This window comes from Anarhichas minor, unplaced genomic scaffold (genome assembly GCF_050575085.1).
Source record: "Anarhichas minor isolate MPS153535 unplaced genomic scaffold, ASM5057508v1 ptg000003l, whole genome shotgun sequence".
Classification (NCBI taxonomy): Eukaryota; Metazoa; Chordata; class Actinopteri; order Perciformes; family Anarhichadidae; genus Anarhichas; species Anarhichas minor.
The window spans coordinates 15,857,755-15,874,438 of record NW_027466449.1 but is presented as its reverse complement, the minus strand read 5'-3'; the positions used below and the strand labels follow the sequence as shown (position 1 = coordinate 15,874,438).

At 44.0% G+C, this 16,684-nt stretch overlaps 2 protein-coding genes across 5 annotated transcripts; one reads left to right on the top strand and one right to left on the bottom strand.

The window, feature by feature from the left end:
• Nucleotides 1-31: 31 nt before the first annotated feature.
• Nucleotides 32-4,093, bottom strand: lsm14b (LSM family member 14B). The gene is made up of 8 exons (XM_076099795.1): nt 2,846-4,093; nt 2,550-2,713; nt 2,316-2,445; nt 1,988-2,158; nt 1,718-1,804; nt 1,465-1,611; nt 834-963; nt 32-737 (listed from the first exon to the last, which is right to left on the bottom strand). Exons 1-8 carry the CDS (start codon nt 2,964-2,966, stop codon nt 578-580), a joined length of 1,110 nt encoding a protein of 369 aa, XP_075955910.1. The 5' UTR covers nt 2,967-4,093; the 3' UTR covers nt 32-577.
• LOC142958388 (transcription initiation factor TFIID subunit 4-like) lies at nt 3,786-15,040 on the top strand. 4 transcript variants are annotated; one of them, XM_076099792.1, is made up of 16 exons: nt 3,787-4,051; nt 4,154-4,903; nt 5,949-6,103; nt 6,331-6,450; nt 7,973-8,113; nt 8,286-8,408; nt 8,596-8,685; nt 8,895-9,128; nt 9,223-9,337; nt 9,636-9,747; nt 11,945-12,114; nt 12,206-12,363; nt 12,455-12,580; nt 12,802-12,858; nt 13,064-13,183; nt 13,314-15,040. In XM_076099792.1, exons 1-16 carry the CDS (start codon nt 3,817-3,819, stop codon nt 13,479-13,481), a joined length of 2,874 nt encoding a protein of 957 aa, XP_075955907.1. In that variant the 5' UTR covers nt 3,787-3,816; the 3' UTR covers nt 13,482-15,040. The 4 variants fall into 4 exon arrangements, 3 of the variants coding, with proteins under 3 accessions (XP_075955909.1, XP_075955907.1, XP_075955908.1); XM_076099793.1 differs by having other exon boundaries at nt 3,788-4,051; nt 12,206-12,336; XR_012956159.1 differs by lacking the exons at nt 13,064-13,183; nt 13,314-15,040 and having other exon boundaries at nt 12,211-12,336; nt 12,802-12,824.
• The last annotated feature ends 1,644 nt before the right edge of the window (nt 15,041-16,684 follow it).

The window sequence follows — 16,684 nt, the reverse complement described above, 5'->3', positions numbered from 1 at the left end:
TGTGATGAATCCTCAAAGAGCATAAGACAAGTGCACCAGTAACTTCCAGTTTATTTACATTGGTCACTTGTTGCTTCAATATGACAAGACAAATCAAAGCACAAGATTTAGCCTTTAAATACATTTAACTTTAGTTCATTTTAGGTTAATATTCATAGTTTACAAAATTTGCATAAATGTACTCAAAGAGGCAGATCCTTTTTTTTTCTTTTTTAAACAGGAAACCAATACACGTTTGGGAGTGAAATTCTTCCAAGTAGCAGCAAACAAACTTAAACACTCCCCATATAATTGAAAGGTAAAACCAAAACAAAAAAACTTCAGGCCAACATTCAGAGGAAAAACCAATTAGTCAGACTGTGGACCTTTTAGTGAGGCACGCATCCATATTTAAAATGGGGCCAAATGACAAATAAAAAATAGAATCCTGGCAATATGGGGCAGGAAAACTGCCTCAGGGAGAACAAACAACATATGTGACAACAGAGCTGCTTCTGTCATCATAATGGGCAACGGTCCCATTTGTTACACATAAGGAAGCCATCATCACAGGAGGATGGTGTTCCTTGAGTGCTTCTCAGACCTCTACACTCCTGGTTCTGTAAGGAAACTCGGTCTGAGCAAGGCCCCGTCCTCTGCGTCCAGTGTAGCCTCCTCTGAAGCCTTGGCCCCTCAGGAACCGCCCAGGGACCCCAAAAGTCTCCAGATTGCGCTTCCGCTCCTCTGCCCACGTTAGTCTGAAACCGTTGGTCGACACAGACAGAAGCCCAAGCCTGTAGCTCAACATACATAGTGTTTACAGTTTGAGGATAAATAAAAGGCCACTAGTTTACCTGAACTTATTATCAGACGAGATGTTGTCAAAGAAAGACTTTGCTCTGTCGTAGTAGCATTTTGGGCCGAAGTGACTATCCTTTGCAGTCGAGTGCAATTTCTCCTTCTCTTTCACCTCATGATTTCCATCTGCAGACAGAAACATGCACTGCAATTAAACTGGAAGGACACACTACAGAAGACCAAGAGAAGTGAAGGTTTCTTCAAAATTAAGCAGATTACATCATCAACTCATGCTTAATATGAATCTCATACTGAGCAGTAGCAAATCTGGCTTTTGAAGTCCCACGTCTATTCCTGGTTAAAAATGTGTTTCTGGTTATGAAGCAAGGACCTCTGCCGAAATGGAAACAAATCTTTACACTTGTATTGAAGACAGAACAAATCATGACACTGTCAACACAGCCACTTCTGTGACCAAATTGTGGTGCCAGAGTCTGGTCTGTCCTGCTACTGCTGAGTCAATACCGGCAGTTTAGAGATTATCTGCAACACAGAGCATTAATAAGTGTATGTCATAGTATGACACAGTAAGGTTTAAACTGTCCATGTGGGCTTTTAAGAAAGAAAAAAAAGTGTCAAAAAAAGCAGATAACTTGCATTTGTGATCACTTGAGTTGATTAACCGACCTGTCGTCCTGTCCCGCTCCAGCTCCTCCTTAATAAACTGTGCATTTGAGGAATCAAAATCAAAGTCCGTGTCAAACTTAAGGATGGCAGATGGAACGTGAGACACCATCAGCTGGCCTCTACTACGGTTTCTGCGCCTCCGAGCTCCTAGGTTTAATTTAAACAAAGAAAAAAAAAAAATGCATTGAATGTTTAAACAAAGTCCTGATTATTGTATCCGGAAAATTCAAATGTTCACTCATTTCACAATTACCTTGTCTTCTTCTAGGTGGTGGCCCGTGTTCATAATTCTGCTGCCGAGTTTCCTGCTGAGCACTGGGTACACCGGGGCCGGACTTCACTTGAAATTAAAAAACATTTACACTCGCAATTGCACGGATGGACATTTCCTGAACCCCTCCCACCCGGACAGAGTTGTAAAATATTTCAAGACTGCTAAACAAGCAGAGCTTCTCTCTTTTCTGTATATTAGTGAACATAGTATTTTAATTTGACTTTCATCACTGCAATTCTGTATGCTTACTGATGACTCCGGTGCCCCTTCTGGTCAGGGGACTCTCTGGTCTGGGCCTCTGGGGCCTCCTCCTCTCCCACTGCTGCGCCCGCTCCTGGGATGCAGTCAAGCTTTCGCTCTGGCTAGCTATCTCCACATGGAGGGTTTGAACAGCCTTTTCCACCATTGGGCCCCTTTTGACTTGTAAACCAGGAAGTAGAGACCATGCATGATAAAACAACAACAAACCAGAAAAAAAGACTTTAGTATGCAAACAACCTACTTTAAAGAGTATTCAGCTTCACTAAGGGTGTGGGTTTATGGTTGACCAACACTACATTTGTGTTCATTGACTAACCGAGGCCAAGAGCTGCCGCATACTGTTGGTTAAGCAGAGAGCTGGCAGCAAGCTGGTTGTAGGCGGGCATCCTTAGGGGGCTAAATGGTCCAAGAGCCGAGTACACACCTGAAGAGCCTACACTGGCTGACTGAACAAAAGAAGTTAAAACAATTGAATGCACATTATCTACACATTCTTTGTCCTCTTTTGTTTTCTCTACTGCCGGATGCAAGCCATGCAGTTTTTGCATACCTGTACTATTGCAGGATCCGAGGGAAGGCCGTGGTGAGATCTTTGGGGTTCACACAGTGCGATGTCCTTGATATCACTTCCCCGGAAAGTGATGTACTCATAGATATCATCCTTGGGTGGTGTTGGTCTGTCAGTGGGTCGTCCCTCCGTTCCAAAACACTTGACTTGTTAAAGAAATAAATGCGTATAAATTGTGCTGTCATCTTAAGAAGTCTACAAAAAAATAAAAAACTCAGGAGAACATATTATTTTTGGACATGCTGACAGGCTACCAAACATAGGCCCACACCACTCACCTTTTGCCAGCACTACTGTGGAGTTCACCTTATCAATTGTGTACAAAATCCCCTCATAACGATTATGAGCTTTTGAAATTAAGCCTATTTTGCAGCCAATGTACGGCTTTGATGAACTCATGGCTGGAGTGTTCAGGACAATCGCTTGCAAATTTCGACGAAAACTCAGGTGGCAGCATTTAAGCCGCGGAGCGACCGGAAACTCTTTATAGGCGACCACGGCCGACTTTAAACCACGCCCACTGATTGAGATTTAAACGCACCTGGCTGCTAACGTCAATTTCAGTCCCTATGCTGAAGTTTTCATTTATGACTCATGATGTCTGATATTTAGCATGACTGGCAGTTGGGATTATTTGTAACATTTATTTGGATAATGCATGGTGTGTGTGTGTGTGTGTGTGCTATTTTTGTTCTGATAATTATTTTGATAACAATCAACAACAAGGTGTCACATTTACTGCACTCCTGTTGTGTCGAGAAGCCAGAGCTTAATGCTGCAGAACAACTATGTAAACTGGTAAATATTGATCTGTGCTCTCAATAGTTTGACATCATCCAGACCGCTTAACATTGTCTGCGAGCCCCGAAGCAGCTGCTGCGGTTTTCCTGGAAAAACAAAATAATAGCAACAACGCAGCCATTTTGAGTAGTCTACGATGAAGTAAAATAGATACAAAATGCTTCGATACTGTGTGTGAATCTGCAAAGACGTGTTGTACGATACAAATGCTCTCTTTGAGAGCCCCCTCGATGTGATACAGTCCCACCAGAGGCAGCTCTGTGAGCGGTGTCGTTGTTTTCCAGCGGAGCTGTCAGACGGAGTTGGCACATCGCACTGCAACTCGCGACCATTTGTCCCGGAATTTATTTTCCTCGAAGGAACCAATCACAGCGCCCGGCGAGGCCGCGTCACCGACGGTGCATCCAATCAGCGCATGCGTCTCACGGGCGAGCGCAGCTGGGCAAAGATGGCGGCGGGCTCCGATTTGCTGGATGATGTTTTCTTTAACACAGAGGTGGACGAAAAAGTAGTTAGTGATCTCGTCGGATCTCTGGAGTCCGAACTAACTGGAGCAAGGCACGTCAACGCAACCACCAAGCTCCAGGTTGCAGCAAATCACGTCGGCAACTCAGCTGTAGGTAGCAATTCCAATGTTCAGGGCAGCAAAATGGGACTTTCACAACAAGAGCTTGCAAAAGCAGGTAAGATAGCTGCCCACTCTGGTTAGCTAACACTGGCTAATTTTGGTCACGTTCGACAACCCCCCCCCCAACCCTTGTTTTCATGTGTTTCCGCCGCTGTAGGGGCAGGAGTGCACGGAGGTGTCATTAACAGTACGGGGTCCCGCGGTTCGAGCATGGAGCACGGAGCAGCCGGGACCACATCGAGCGTGACAGCTGCTCAGAGTCCGTCCAAGCCGGGGTCAGCCAGCGGAGTCGTCACGGTAGTGTCTGGTGTTGGGAAACCCGGAGCGGCTGGTGTTCAAACTTTGAATGGAGGTGCCGTGGTGATGAACTGTCACATCAACGGAGGAGGCGGCCACAACAACAACAACTCGCAACCCGTTGTCACGCTTGTCAACAACGGACCAGCTGTTTCTGTGAGCAAAGGCAGCGCGACGGTTTTATCCGCAACGCCAAGTACTATTATTCAAACTTCACCGAATGCTGTGATTTCGTCTGTGAAAACTGTTCCCACTGTCACGCTCGTGAGGCCACCTATGCAAACTGCCACTAACGCCTCACACAACAGCGGAGACAACCCCACCACGGTGCTGACATCGCCGGCAGTCGTCGGAGTTACCGGCGCGTCCGGCTCGCTCGTGAACAAATTCGACTCCACAAAAACCGTAATGCAGACTGGCGCGCACGTCGCGACGACGGCGACCACGAGGAGCCCGACCGTGTTGCAGAACTTGAGGACTTCGGTACCGTCACCCATCGCCGCCACTCCTCCCGCTGGAATACGAGCTATTGCTCCACAGGTGTTGGCACCTCGGCTCGCTGCGCCTCAACAGAGCGCCCCGAACATCCAAAACATCCAGCTCCCTCCAGGTAACAACTTTGTTTTATTTGTTGATGTTTCTCAGCTGCTGTTGAGTGAATAGACAAGGGAATGTTTTTTGGCACGTTGCCTTTTTAAAGCAAACAAACAAGAGATTAGAGGTGAACAAGGTTCCAGATAAAAATCCTTGAGGGCAGTCATCCTGTTCATGTTGTATATCAAACTATTGATCCTTATTTCTTATCTTGTTATAGACAATAACAAACTATTCTCTTATCAACAGCTATTTACAATGTAGCTCCAAGTATATGTCCTGGGTGTGTGTGTTTAAAACAGTTTGCAAAGGCTAATTGTTAGTCTTGTGTCTCTGGTTTTGCACAGGTAGATTTTGATTTTAATCCTCAGCAGTAAATAAATGGGGGTTGTTTTTGCATGAATTGTTAAAATATAGTAATATCAATGTATGGAAATTAGCTCTGCTTTGGAGTCCTGTATTTAGAGCAAACCCCAACATATGGAAAGAAAGTTACAAGTCAGGGTATAGGTAAACAACAACATTGTATTCACACCATTCAATAACATGTATCTAAAGCTCAGCACAAAAAGTTCAGGGTTCTGCTGCTAAAATGTTCATGTCCGATGTCTCTGTAAGGCCGGTGTATTACTGCGTTCTGTAGCCCCAGTACTTATAACACAGGCTGTTTGATGGAACATGGGCAAGCAAAAACACCAGGCATAGTAATACCCTAGCCTACAATAAAGTGGTAAAAAAATAAGTTTTACTTTGTTGTTGTGGAGGCTCACGACATCTAATTACACGCTGTGTGTTGCTGCTTGAAATGTTTTTTTATTTATGGCACCGTGCTTGCGGCTCATTTTTGTGCGACCGGTCACTGAGGTCCTCCCAGCTGAGGCAATGTCCGTACATCAATAGCCTACAGATGAGTAATTCATCCCCCTCACACACACGCACGCACACACACACACACACACACACACACACACACACACACACACACACACACACAGAGTATATTAGTGAGTCTGTCCAGGACAGAAAAGCCCTGATCTTCTGACGTCATTTGGCTGTTGCAGGCATGGTCTTGGTCCGCAGTGAGAGTGGGCAGCTGCTGGTGATTCACCAGCAGACCTTGGCTCAGATGCAGGCTCAGTCGCAGTCCCAAAGCGCCATGACACCACGGCCTCCAGCACCCACCAGCACTCCACCTGTCCAGATCACTTCTCTTCAGGTACCAGGGCCGCCGGACTCACGCACACAAAATGTGACTCATTCATGTCGGATAGGGATGGATCTGATATATCAGGTTTCAGTGTCATAAGTAACGTTAGGCCCATTGTGCCCAAAAGGACTTTAATTATGTAACTTAAAATATATTAAGCAGTAGCACATCATTAATTATTCCTTTAGTGTCATACCTGTAACACCTCCTCTCTTATGTCCGCTGCTGTTCTGCAGGCTCCAGGCGCGTCGCTGCTGGCTCGTCCGGTTACCCCCACCACCATTATTAAACAAGGATCTGCAGTCCAGACCACCGTGACAGCCAACACCACATTGCAGAGACCTCCTGTACTGCAGGTAACTCAAATCCCCCCCCCCCCCCCCCCCCCCCCCCCCCCCCCTCCATCTTTAGGGCATTTAAGTCTCTGTGCAGGGTATTAAGTTATCAAGGACCAAACACCATTGAGAGTTCTCTGTGAGGCTCTGTATGAAACATGCTGTTGATTGTTCGCATGCTTTACTTTTAGAGCGATCAATTTGGGTTAAATTTAGCCACATAAAAGATGTTTCACAGGGTCTGAGACTTGATCCCCAGCAGCCGCTGTGGCGGGTAGATAAAACGTCTACCTGCCACTGCTGAAACCAATGCACAGCCACTTCTGCACCTCCTGTGACTCAGAGAGACGATGACATCAATGGCATGGCCATCATAATTGCCCCCTCCCCCCTACTCTCTCTTGCCCACATCACTCTTGACATAAAGTGCGGTCTTCATGACCTCATCCAAACCCAATCATTCAAGCTATTCCCCTTTTTCCTGAAGTGTATTTTTCACTAAAGGACCCTTTCCTCCTTTTGAATGTTCCTTGCGTCCACTAACCTCACACAGTCAGTCAACACATTTTGCTTCACTCATTGTGGTCTGGTGTTGCTTAAAAGACGTTTGCTTCGGTTAGGATTGGCAGCAATATGTACTCTAAAAGATTGTATTATCCAGGACACAAACAAAATCAGTCAGAAGTTTGAATCCAGTTTGAACAGGCTTCTTCTCACGCATCCTGGAAAACATTTTTTTTTTTTTTTTCCAGTCACTCATTCCTGTCAAAAGTCAAATATCCTGGAAAATCTAGTGTTGTCCTGGAAATGTATTCCAACATTCTCCCTTTTTCCTTTAGTTGAGAATGAACAACAAGGCTATCTGTCAGAGCGCCCCACAACAGATAACATTGCCATCTGAAAGTTATGTTCACGATCATATTAACGAGCAGATGGTAGTTTATGGACGAGAGTTTTTTTTTAAATACAATGTTATTTTGAATGACTCGTACATATTTCCTCTCCTCCTGGAATGTGCACATGTTTGTCTGATCGTTGTCCACCTGCTGTGAACAGCTCTGCAGCTCTCCTAGATCCTGAAGAAGATAGTAGGAGTCATTAACTTGAATGATAAAGTTAATATAAGGCTTTTACTAATATCCCTAAAGTACAGCAACCCTTTTGGACCAGTTAGGACTGACTCTGCTACCCTGAAGTGCTTGATAAAAAACAGACCCAGGACCTGTTTCACAGTTAGGATTTGTTTTAATTTCTGTGTTTTTGGGGTGGCCTGTTTATTTATTTGCTTTAAAAACCTCTGGTTGCTCAGGTTGCCATGGGATTTTCCACTATACATTGTTGCTGAACCTCATTAACGGGTCTTCATTGTCGGCTTTGCAAACATTTAAATATCTAGCATCTATCTAGCATATTCCTGGAAGAATAAAGCCTGGGGGAAGTTGAACGTACTGTGCCCCGGGACCGGACGTGTCAAAAGTGTTATTCTGACCTTGTCACTCTCCTGACTCTCATCTCATGACTGCATATTCCCTGACTCATACAGAACACCATCATGCTGGGAGGGACGGCCACTACCCCGGGACAGCCGCTGGGAACGCCCACTCCAGTGCAGCCCGGTTCTGCAGCCACAGCGGTTACACAGCGGGTAGCTGGGACCCCTGTCACTCCAACAGCTATCTCAGCTGTAAGAGAGAAGTACTAACCTTGAATGCTTTTGCCTTTTGTAATCTTTCAACACCAAATGCACAGACGATTATTCATTTTAAGGTTGTTTTTAGTGTTGTGCCTCACGTTTCTGCTGTATGTCTGATGTGTGCGTTTAAGGAAAAATGACACTTGTGTGTATGTGCTTGCAGGAGACACTGGAGAATGTAAAAAAGTGTCGGAACTTTCTGTCCACGTTGATCAAGCTGGCATCCAGTGGAAAACAGTCCTCTCAGACTACGGCCAACGTCAAGGAGCTGGTCAAGAATCTGCTGGTACATTTCTCTCCTCTATTTCTGTTTCTGTCTGTTTCATCATCATCTCGCTCTCTCAACATCTTAAAACGTGATCTCTCTGTCCTCATCTTCGTACCTTTTCCGTCATTCCTTCAGGGTGTTTTCTTAACTTAATATTTTTTGAGTGGGGGGTTCTGATCCATCCTCTGTGTTTATTGCACAACAGGAAGGGAAGATGGAGCCAGAAGATTTTACCAGTAGGTTATACCGGGAGCTCAACTCCTCACCACAGCCGTACCTTGTGCCTTTCCTGAAGGTGAGCTCAGTATATGCAGATATATTGGCATCGACACCTGTTTTTTTTAATAATATCTGTAGCTTACTATATGGTTACTATTGAGGGGCATATGTATTGAAACAGACATAGGCCCATATTTCCCCTTTCCCCCTAGAGAGATAGGCCGTGACAACAAATCTATCCTGTGTGGAAACGACTTCATCAACTTGTCCTCTGTCTGCCTGCAGAGGAGTCTCCCAGCACTGCGTCAGATGACCCCAGACTCGGAGGCCTTCATCCAGCAGAGCCTGCTGCCTCAGCCCAGCACTCCTGCTGCTGCAGCAGCCTCCACGGCCCTCACCGCTGTGGTGCTGCGACCTCCTCGCTCCACGGTCGCCGCCGCCGCTACGGCCACCAGCACTGCCGCGACCAAAACCACAGTTATCAGCCTCACTCAGACACCTCGCAGTAAACCCGGACTGGTAATTCAGCACCGACTGGATCTTTTTTTTTTGCTTCTATTCTTGTCTCTGCTGCTGTTCTGTTTCTCATTCTTTTGTCTCTGAATGTGCACAGATAGTGCCCCAGCAACAGGTAACGCTGGCTCAGTCTCCCATGGTAACTCTCAGAGGACAATCTCATAGCCGCATTATTGTGGGACATCCACAGGGGGTCAAACAGCTGCCGACAGGTGTGTGTTTAAAAGTCACCTGCATGTCTTTTATTTCTTCTATCAGGTGAACTGAATATGCACTTGGTTCCCTCTAGTCTGCCTATATTTGGTCTTCATAGTATGGAAGGGCTGCCACCTTGTGGAGACTGTCTGGAATTGCAGAATACTAAACTGCACAATAACAAATTTGATTCTAAAAAGAGTAGGATTTAGATTCCGTCACAGTGCATGCTTTGTAATGTAATTACAATTCATTGTTTTTCAGCAATGATCAACAATAACTGCTTCTGTTTCTGTGTGTCTCTACTAAATCCAGCGATGAAGCAGGCGTTGGCTCCAGGAGCTAAAGGAGTGCAAGTGGTCAGTCAGGCTCCTCTCACTGCTGCTCAGAAGAACAAGCTGAAGGAGGCGGGAGGAGGAACCTTCAGGTTTGTGACGCATTCAGATAAACGTAGTCTCCAAATAGTCAGCATTGCAGGAGTAGTAGAGGTCCGTAGTTTCAATATTTGACATTCTCAAAAGCAGTTGAGAATTTACAGAATATTTTGATCTTGGAACCATGTCAGCAAAAACATTAAAAATATCAATCATATATGTGGAGCTACAGAAAAACCTGCAGAAATCAAACAAACAGGTTGAGAATGCACCATGCAAAGTTGAGTCAATTAAATTAGAAACTAGGAGAAATGAGTTTATGAACAGATTATGAAAGACGAAAAAGAGGAAATCCAACATTAAGACTGCAAATACCGCTTTTACATGATTACAGGCGCAGTGTGACATCACCTGACCAGTGTGGAACCACACATTACAGTCATTTAGCAGACGCTTTTATCCAAAGCGACTGACATCATATCACATTATACACCGTAGGCTCAGCTACGGGAGCAATTTTTGGGGGTTAAGTGTCTTGCTCAAGGACACATCGACGTGCGACTAGCCGAGCCGGGGATCGAACCGCCGATCCACTGATTGAAGGACGGCCCTGCTCTCCACTGAGCCACAGTCGCCATACTGTACATGTGTGTCCAGAATATTTGGGTCATTTGTGTGGAATAAATGATTGTGTGTTTAAGAACAGTGGATTTCCTCCCGTGGACTTGTCCTGGTTTCTGTTCCTATTACACCTCCTCTGTGTTATTTAATGATAAATTGATTACCACGCACACACATTTGCTAATTAATGCAGTCATTATCGTAATTAATTACCTCATAAGCATAACTGTTTATGAGCAATATATCATGGCAGTTACACCTTTTCTGTCACAGTCGACAAAAAGAGAACACTTATCTGCATTTACAAAGAGAGTAAATCTTAAATGTCACCTCGGGGTAAGTTTGTCTTGCAGACAGCTGTCACTGATAGTAACTACAGATATAGATATGATTTATTACAGGGCTATTGTATCGGATTGAGTAACTACAGGTGTAACTAATAGACTGGTTTATGCTGTGAATTTGTGAGCATCAAATAGTGATTAAGAGTCCATGAATGTCTGTATTCAATAAATCAATCAATCAAACTTTACTTATTTAGCACATTTCAAACAAATTAAATGCACTTCAAAATGCTTTACATGCGAATGACAACACTTTGGATGTTAAAAGATAGAAAATGTTAATAAAAATGTTTTTGTTCTGCTAAAAATGAAAAGAACCATCCGGGTTCTTAGAACAAAAGCATTTCTGAGACGCAGTCTGATGGACGACCATCTCGTGCCTTATGAGCTAGTAATTATATTTAAACTCAATATGAAAACTAACGAGTACTAACCAGTGTAAGGACTTTAAAATAGGTGTAATGTTTGCACTCATGTTGGTCGTAGTCTGCACTAGAATTTTGTCAATAGTGGAGAAGAGGGACCAGGCGTGCGCACATCCAGGCAAAGATATTCAGGTGCAAGATGAAAAATCCCTAACTGCAGGCCGCAAAGGGGTCTGCACACTGTTAGGCTCCAAAAAAGTACTTTTCTTTCTTCTCTTTTGAAAGCAACTTTTCGATGTGTAAGATCTTCCTCAGGCCGCGTTACAGTAGTGGAGCCTGCTAGGTATAGAAGTGGGCATCAGTCTCGCTGCGTTGCTTTTGCACATGAGACTTGGAATGAATCATGTAGCATGTATGACTCATGATAAAAGTTGGTATTTCATAGTTGTCTCACCAAAAGAACTAAAAATAATAATTAGGATGAAAGCACTTTTAGCACTTTATTGTGTGTTTGTGGTTATTGGAAAATGTCAACACAGAGGTTTGAACTGAGGTTTTGATAACTAACAGCAGCTTTTACCAGAGTAATGCAGACACATCGGCATCACGTAGAACTGATCCAATCAATGACACATTCCTGGGTTCAGAGTGTGTTGCTGTCTGACACCGCGGGGCATCAAAGAAGGGAATAATCAAATGCTGAACATAATAACCATCGAGGCTGACACGTGTGTGTTGTGTTGTCATATATGAATTTCACATGTGCAGCTGTTTGGTCAGATCCGGTCAATAGGCTGCATGATGACTCATCTCAGTATCTATGTTGTTCTATCTCTTTGTTCGTTTTTTGAAATTATTTAGTATAAATGTAAATTGTGTCACCGTTCATGTCTGACTCGTCCCCTTTTGATCTCATTCAGGGATGACGATGATATCAATGACGTGGCCTCCATGGCAGGAGTCAACTTGTCGGAGGAGAGTGCCCGTATCTTAGCAACCAACTCTGAGCTTGTCGGCACGGTGACTCGATCCTGTAAGGACGAGAGCTTCGTCTCCGCCTCTTTACTCACCCGGAGAGCTCTGGAGATCGGTGAGACTAAAAAAGAAAAAGACGTGCGGCACGTTTCTCGCATTTAAAAGCCGACTCTAAATCTTAATCGACGCCTCTTCTCTTGTGAAAGGTAAGAAGTTCGGTGTCGGCGAGCTGGGCTCCGATGTGATCAACTTCATCTCCCACGCTACGCAGCAGCGGCTACAAAACCTGATGGAAAAAGTGTCTCTAGTGGCGCAGCAGAAAAACACAACCTTCAAGGTGATTATTGATCTAACTCTAGAGCCGGTGAGACTCATAGCTGCATACCCACATTTACATTTACCGAGTGTGCCTTTCACTGCCTTACTTGCAACGTCTTGCTTCCTGCATCCTGCAGGAGGATGAGCGGTCCGAGCAGGTCAGCGATGTGCGATCCCAGCTTAAGTTCTTCGAGCAGCTGGATCAGATGGAGAAGCAGAGGAAGGAGGAGCAGGAGAGAGAGATCCTCCTGAAGGCTGCCAAGGTAACAATATATGAACAGTGTGTAGAAGGATCGCTGACGGGAAGAAGCCTGAACAGTCTCATGACTGCATAGACGAGAGGAGCGAGGGTGACTTTGGCTGAGTGTCATTAGTGTGTATCCCTCTGCTGATAACAATGAGCAAGTGAATGAATAAAACAACAGATTGAATGAATTGAACATATCCATGTTCAAATATTAAAATGTCCTTCACCTTACCGCAGTCTCGGTCACGGCAAGAAGACCCCGAGCAGCTCAGACTTAAACAGAAGGCCAAAGAGGCAAGTATATGACATGTGACTGTGTGATTCGTGAAGCATTTATGATGAGTCCGTCTGCTAGACTTACGTGTGTGTGTGTGTGTGTGTGTGTGTGTGTGTGTGTGTGTGTGTGTGTGTGTGTGTGTGTGTGTGTGTGTGTGTGTGTGTGTGTGTGTGTGTGTGTGTGTGTGTGTGTGTGTGTGTGTGATTGCTCCTCGTATTCCAGATGCAGCAGCAGGAGCTGGCTGAGATCAGACAGAGAGAAGCCAACCTAACGGCGCTGGCGGCTATCGGCCCCAGAAGAAAGCGTAAAATGGACTCTCCTGTTAGGGGCGCCAGTGCAGAGGTGAGGAACATGGAACCATTTGGCATGAAAAGGGTTGTGCTTGTTTTTGAATTATTTCAAATCTGCAAAGAAAAAAGGTCAATAAAAGATTAAATGTGTTTCCTGTGTTTGCTCCGTATTACGCCCCCAGGGCTCGGGGTCGGGCCCCTCTCAGCCCGGTGGCTCCGGCGGAGCAGGCTCCAGACAGTTTATGCGACAGCGCATCACCAGAGTCAACCTCAGGGACCTGCTCTTCTGCCTGGAGAATGAAAGGGGGACCAGTCACTCTCATCTGCTCTATAAAGGCTTCCTCAAATAGCACCCGCATTGAAATAACTCGTCTCGCTCAGTGGCATTAAGGAAGCGGAGTCGGCTCAGACCCTTTTCTGCCGGTACTTTTATTTTCTTTGATCACCCGCTGCTGGATGAGGAGACGTCTATCTGTGGGAAGAGAATTATCTGCAGCACTGAGGAGAACATCTTCTTTTGAAAGCCTCTTCAAGCACAGGTCTTGTATTTTTCAGAGGAGCAAATAATTGAACTCGGCCCTGATTTCAGAGCGCCTCTCAGCACGTTTTGCTCTTTACAGACCGGTTGCACCCAACCACACTTCAGTCATGCACTGCCTCATGCTGCACACAAGAAACACGTCTTTAACTGAACGGAGCGCTTTCAGACCCAAAGACCTTGTCAGTGTCACGTGCACCGACACCCGTGATGTAGCAGAAAATCTGATTTTACGAAACCGCAGTGACGTGAACACTCTGTTTATTTAAGTTCCTGACAGAGATTTGAATTTAAGCCATTTCTACGATATTTTGTTCCAGTTCTAATGCCCGTGGATTGTTTTACAGAGACTAATCTTGCCTAGCCTTGTCATCTGCTGAGTTGCCTTCTTAACAAATTAAGCCATACGGATTAGAATGTGTTGATCGGCTTCCGTTTGCTTCATCTCTCCGGCAGTTCTCTCCAGATTTGTAGGACGTGTGCTTGGGTGTTTTGTTGTGCTCTTCCTCTGTTCGTCTCGGCTCGACTGGAAACAGAAAGCGACGGTTTGTATGTCACGTGTTGCGCATGACGTGTTTGTGAACTCCCGCCACTCTTTAGCGTTTTCACTGTGAGCGCCGCAGACTCGCCGGTTGACAGCGAAACTCCACCACACGCGTTGAGATTTGTTCCCTTTCACACAAAGAGCTGCAGACTTGTGTAATGTTCGAGGAAGCTTTGAGTGAAGTGTTCACTGTGATGGATCTCATGAAGAAGGATCTGGGCGGCTGAATGGATGAAACGCATTGGAACTAGAATAGTGTAGCTGTGGTTGTTAGTAATGGAAAGTATCCAGGCGGTGTAGCTCATGGGCTACAGTGTGAATTTAAAATAATTGAGGTTGGAGAAATGATATTATTGGTTGCACACATTTTTATATTTATGAATAATGGAGGAGGACCATGTTGGGTAAACGTGGGCATGACTTGCAGGAGGAGGACTGCACTTTGACAGATCACTTTTCTAAAACGCGTCGATCCGATGAACATACACACTTTATATATTTTTATATTTTTAGCGCACATACTAATATTGGTCTTTATACCTTTGTCATTTTATGAGAGAATGTTTATCGGCAAATTGTTATTACTGTATATATTTAAGTTTGCTATTTGTAGGTTCATCAGTTGAAGACTTCAAATTGGGGCGAATTTGTCTTATTTTCCGGACAGTAGACGTGACAAAGAAGACCGATTTATGATACTTTCTTGTACATTTTGCACAGCTTATAGTTTATATGTAAATATCTGAATTTTAAAAAAATGTTTTTAATTGCTATTTTATAATGGATTGAAAGAGAATGATCTCTAATAAAACAAAAACTAAAAACAACATATCTTGACTGTCTATTTATGTATTTATTTGTATTATTGTGGCAGGTTCAGTCTTTCAGGTTCACATTGTGGATAATCCAGCATTGTCCTGTATTGTCTTTGACCTGTCAGCAGTATTTGTGAGAACAAACTGTCCAAGAAGCAGTCAAGTTAAATTAGAAAGTGTTTAAAAGGCAGAGTAGAGATGATTATAATCAATCCGGATTTAATGCTAAATAGTTGTATCTAGTTATAACGGGAAACAGTATGAAAGTAGTAAAACCAGCTCAGTCATAAATCACAATAAGTGAGGATATTACATTCATTTTGTATTTTTAAAGAAAATACTTTTACTGCACACGATTGTTTGTCGATACTTAGAAGTGAGCTCAGTCAGAGACGCTGGCAGCTTGTTGCACAGAAATGAACAATATTATTATTCCGTAAAACACTTTCAAGATGTGCAAAGAGCTCCAAGAGAAGCAAGCGGCACAAATGTGCTGAAGGTGTAGTTTTCTGTTCAACACTTCTTTGAGTGCTGTGGTTTCATTTAAATGCTTTCACTCACTGGTCCCAATCTGCTGCTTTTCAACTCTGAACTATTTCATCATTTCATATTTCAACAGTTGTACCCGTCCTTTAAACAGTTTAACAGATTTGAAAATATTTTCTAGCTTCCACCTTTTATAATTATTCATTTTTCAAGAGATTATATTTGAGAGGATTCTTCTGAGAGTATATTTGATCCTTACGGAAACAGAGACATGCTGTCGCTCTTAAATCATCGTGTCCTTTGTCTTATGTTCACAGAAATGGCTTCGCCTATTCTAGGCAATAAAAAAATAATATTTATGGGTTTGGGGATTGAATGAATGAAGCTGTTCATCTTACATTATTCACTTGCCGGCGTGACATTTTATGGATATGGGATATTTTAAAGTGATTTACTGCACAGCTTAAAGGCCCTTTGAGCTCCTTGGCAATAGTGTTCCGTTGATGCAGAGATACAGTGCAGCGTGAGTTCCTCATACAATACAATGTGGACAGGCTTTTCCAGGGCTGGATGGAACAAAATACATTTTTTAAATATGGTTTACTGGTATTTTATTTCATCTCAAGTATTGTACATAGCTACGTTTTAAGTCCCATCCCTTCCAGGGTAAAAACAAGAGTCCACCAACACTCAACTGACCAACGGTGTACCTCCATCACTAACTATGAGATCGCCCTCCAGACAGGCGAGTACAACAACACACTTATTGTATGTATTGTGTACTGACCGCACAAAGGAGTGGGCCAGCTCTGCTTGACAAGGCGGTGTTGTGTTCTCGTGTTTGCAGTGAGCAGCTCTGTGTTTGTGGCTTTAGCTGCTGTGGTGTTTTTATTGTCTTTACATCTCTGTGTTGTCTGCTTTGATGATGTTTAACCGCCCTTTATTATTCTGCTTTTGATTCTATAAGACGTATCAGGTTATTTATGTTTCTTTGTGCCTCAGTAATGCTTGATGTTACACACGCTGTTGTGTCCATAGCTCTTTTCATTTATTGTCCGTCATTCTTATTTAATTGTCTGTTTGTTTGTTTTCTTTCCTCTTTTCTGGTGGCTTCTAGTGAGGCTACACTGAGGAAGGCAGTCTACAAAACTAATAATCAGTTGTGTGCAC

Bases quoted from the DNA above. Each gene is read 5' to 3' on its own strand.
- lsm14b (XM_076099795.1), bottom strand. From the start codon at position 2,966: ATGAGTTCATCAAAGCCGTACATTGGCTGCAAAATAGGCTTAATTTCA. The intron at 2,446-2,549 runs GTATGCAAAAAC...TCTTTTGTTCAG, and splicing joins CGGATCCTGCAATAGTACAG to TCAGCCAGTGTAGGCTCTTC. The intron at 1,805-1,987 runs GTAAGCATACAG...TTTAATTTCAAG, and splicing joins AAGGGGCACCGGAGTCATCA to TGAAGTCCGGCCCCGGTGTA.
- LOC142958388 (XM_076099792.1), top strand. From the start codon at position 3,817: ATGGCGGCGGGCTCCGATTTGCTGGATGATGTTTTCTTTAACACAGAG. The intron at 9,129-9,222 runs GTAATTCAGCAC...GAATGTGCACAG, and splicing joins CTCGCAGTAAACCCGGACTG to ATAGTGCCCCAGCAACAGGT. The intron at 12,115-12,205 runs GTGAGACTAAAA...CTCTTGTGAAAG, and splicing joins CCGGAGAGCTCTGGAGATCG to GTAAGAAGTTCGGTGTCGGC.